General features: G+C 34.6%; 1 protein-coding gene across 1 annotated transcript in view; it reads left to right on the forward strand.

Moving 5' to 3' along the window:
• The first annotated feature begins 1,254 nt into the window (after nucleotides 1–1,254).
• The window catches only part of LOC105315157 (uncharacterized), a 3,343-nt gene continuing 1,179 nt past the window's right edge, over nucleotides 1,255–3,418 (forward strand). The window contains exons 1-4 of the mRNA XM_020005219.1: nucleotides 1,255–1,264; nucleotides 1,336–1,338; nucleotides 1,388–1,925; nucleotides 1,981–3,412. Of these exons, the coding sequence (XP_019860778.1) occupies nucleotides 1,401–1,925; nucleotides 1,981–3,412 (1,957 nt within the window). The 5' untranslated portion in view covers nucleotides 1,255–1,264; nucleotides 1,336–1,338; nucleotides 1,388–1,400. The remainder of the gene's footprint in view (nucleotides 1,265–1,335; nucleotides 1,339–1,387; nucleotides 1,926–1,980; nucleotides 3,413–3,418) is intronic.

Below are 3,418 nucleotides of genomic sequence, written 5' to 3' on the forward strand. Positions count from 1 at the left end.
TTAAGGATGTAAGTCACATCACATGTGAATGAGTAATTGTATTCTTTTCTTCCATGATACCATTGTGATACTTCACTAAACTGTGTTATTCACAATCTTTAAGGATGTAAGTCACATCACATGTGAATGAGTAATTTTATTCTTTTCTTATATGATACCATTGTGATACTTTACTAAACTGTGTTATTCACAATCTTTTAGCCAGTAAGTCATGTCACATGTGAAATTGTGAATTTGTAATTTTATTCTTTTCTTCTATGATACCATTGTGATACTTTACTAAACTGTGTTATTCACAATCTTTAAGGATGTAAGTCACATCACATGTGAATGAGTAATTTTATTCTTTTCTTCCATGATACCATTGTGATACTCTACTAAACTGTGTTATTGACAATCTTTCAGTATGTAAGCAACATCACATGTGAATGAGTAATTTTACTCTTTTCTTCCATGATACCATTGTGATACTTTACTAAACTGTGTTATTCACAATCTTTTAGCTAGTAAGTAACATCACATGTGTAATTTTATTTTTTTCTTCCATGATACCATTGTGATAATTTACTAAACTGTGTTATTCACAATCTTTCAGTATGTAAGTAACATCACATCATGTGAATGAGTAATTTTATTCTTTTCTTCTATGATACCATTGTGATACTTTACTAAACCATGCTATTCACAATCTTTCAGACAGTAAGTTACGTCACATATGAATTTGTAATTTTATTCTTTTCTTCTATGATACCATTGTGATACTTTACTAAACCGTGCTATTCACAATCTTTCAGGAAGTAAGTCACATCACATGTGAATGAGTAATTTTATTCTTTTCTTCTATGATACCATTGTGATACTTTACTAAACTGTGTTATTTGCATTCTATTAGGTGGTAAGTAACATCACATGTGAATGTGTAATTTTATTCTTTTCTTCTATGATACCATTGTGATACTTTACTAAACTGTGTTATTTACAGACAGTAAGTAACATCACATGTGAATGTGTAATTTTATTCTTTTCTTCTATGATACCATTGTGATACTTTACTAAACTGTGTTATTTACAGACAGTAAGTCACATCACATGTGAATGTGTAGTTTTATTCTTTTCTTCTATGATACCATTGTGATACTTTACTAAACTGTGTTATTCACGATCTTTTAGCTAGTAAGTCACATCACATGTGTAATTTTATTCTTTTCTTCCATGATACCATTGTGATACTTTACTTAACTGTATATTCACAATCTTTCAGTCAGTAAGTCACGTCACATGTGAATTTGTAATTTACTCTTTTTTATGTATGATACCATATTGATGTGTTTTTAGATTGTAAGTTATTTTTTGTCCAAAAAATCCTGACATTGTCATTATTTTGTAGAATACAAGTATGTATGCTGACTGCAGACAACATTCCTACTAAGATACTTTTATACATTGTATATTTATTGATACTTTTACATGTACATGTACCTATAGATGCCTATAAGAGAGCTCTCAAGGAGCAAAGAAGTGCTGATGTAGCATATGCTCGTCTTATGTTACTGGGATCAGCTGGTACTGGCAAGACGTCTCTCAAGCGTTCATTAATGGAAGAACCTTTCAAACGTCGTACTACAAGCACCATTGTATCTGATGTTTCCTCCGTACGACCATTTGGACACGAGTGGCAAACAAAGAGAGAAAACAAATGGAGAGGAGCCACAGAAGAAGATGAAATTAAAGAAATTGTTTCTTTGCTTAAATTCATTAAGTTTAGATCATATACTTCTGTACAGAGTGCAAAATATTCTCATAATAAATCAGATGCATTAGTTTCTACTGGTTCAATAGCTTCTGATTTTAATGTAGAGATTCGTATCAAATCAATATTTGAAAGAGCTAGTTCCACTGATCAGAAAAAAGAATTACTTGTTCAAGTGAGTCATATGTTTACTTACTTTTAGCATTATGATATAATATACCAATCTGTAGCCATTTCTTCATATATGGGATTGTGGTGGTCAGCCAGTGTTCCTTGAGATTCTCCCAGCCTTCCTCACTCCTCGTACAATGTTTCTCCTCCTGTTTGATGCTTCAAAGGATTTCAGGAAAAGGTGGCAGTCACGTCAGAATACTCCTGATGGTAAAGTGCTGTTTGGTGAAGTAGTGAATGAAAGCACGAGTGATCTAATGGCCAAATGGATGTCTACAATACACAGTCACCTCATGAAGCACAACAAAGATGATACTTCTTCTCCTAGTCTCTATTGTATTGGCACTCGTGGTGACAAGCTAAAGGCACAATGGAAGAAAGAACAAGTAAAGAAGCAAATCCAGTCCCTGTATGAGGAGAAAGAGTTCTCAAATCTTATTGAAGATGTGCTAATCATTGATAATACCACCTCAGGCAAAGGAGACAAAGAAGATCCCAGCATTACAGAATTACGCCAAGCTATTGATGGTTTTATTAATAAGTTAGTCTTTCCAACACCTGTCAATTGGGTCCTTTTTCGCAGAATACTTCAAGAGCTAGAGCATAATGTCATCAGTTTATCTGATGCTATTGCCATTGGAGTGGCATGTCATATACCAGTAGCTGATGTTCCTGAAGTATTGAAATTCTACCACGAGCTGGGAGCTGTGCTTTACTATCCTCAAATAGAAGGTCTGAAGGATAAAGTCATTCTCAGTCCCAAATGGTTTGTTGATACCATTGGGAAGGTGTTCCCACTAGAGAAAGGATGGAGTGGAACATATAGATTGTCTTTGTTACGAAATAAAGGTATTCTTGTTCAACCACTCTATCAAGAAGTATGGCAGTCAAGTGGCATTGATCCAGAAGAAATAATTGAACTTTTAGTTCATTTTCGTCTTGCAGCTCCAGTTCAAACTGAGGTTTGTGATAGCACATCCAAGCAATATTTTCTTCCAGCAGTGCTACCAGGATACACAGGTGACCCTAATGAAGTACGACCTGGTTATAAGCTAAGAGCCTCACCTGTACACATTACATTCTCTACTGGGTATGTACCTCCTGGCTTCTTCACTCGTTTAGCAACCACTGTTGCTACTGATGCCAATGTTAAGCTCAATTTTGATAATATTTATGAAGCACCTGCCACTGCTGGCTTCTTTGGTCGATTAGCTATCACCATGAAGTTACGCTCTAAGGTTGGAATAAAACGTATCTATCGTAATCGTGTTTGCTTCTCTTATGGTCATCCTTCTGATGATTTTGTTCTCACTGATATTAATGAAGCTATTCAAGTTGATGTGTTGAGATATGTCCCTGAGAGTAGGCATCCTCTTTCTTTCAAAATAGTTTGTCAGCAAATATCGAAGTTACTAAATGATAGTTGTCAAAAAGTAGAAGAAACTCTGATTCTTTACCATGGTCACCACCATACTGATCAATCATCAAGAAGCATAC

This window comes from Amphimedon queenslandica, unplaced genomic scaffold (genome assembly GCF_000090795.2).
Source record: "Amphimedon queenslandica unplaced genomic scaffold, v1.1 AMPQUscaffold_11635, whole genome shotgun sequence".
Classification (NCBI taxonomy): Eukaryota; Metazoa; Porifera; class Demospongiae; order Haplosclerida; family Niphatidae; genus Amphimedon; species Amphimedon queenslandica.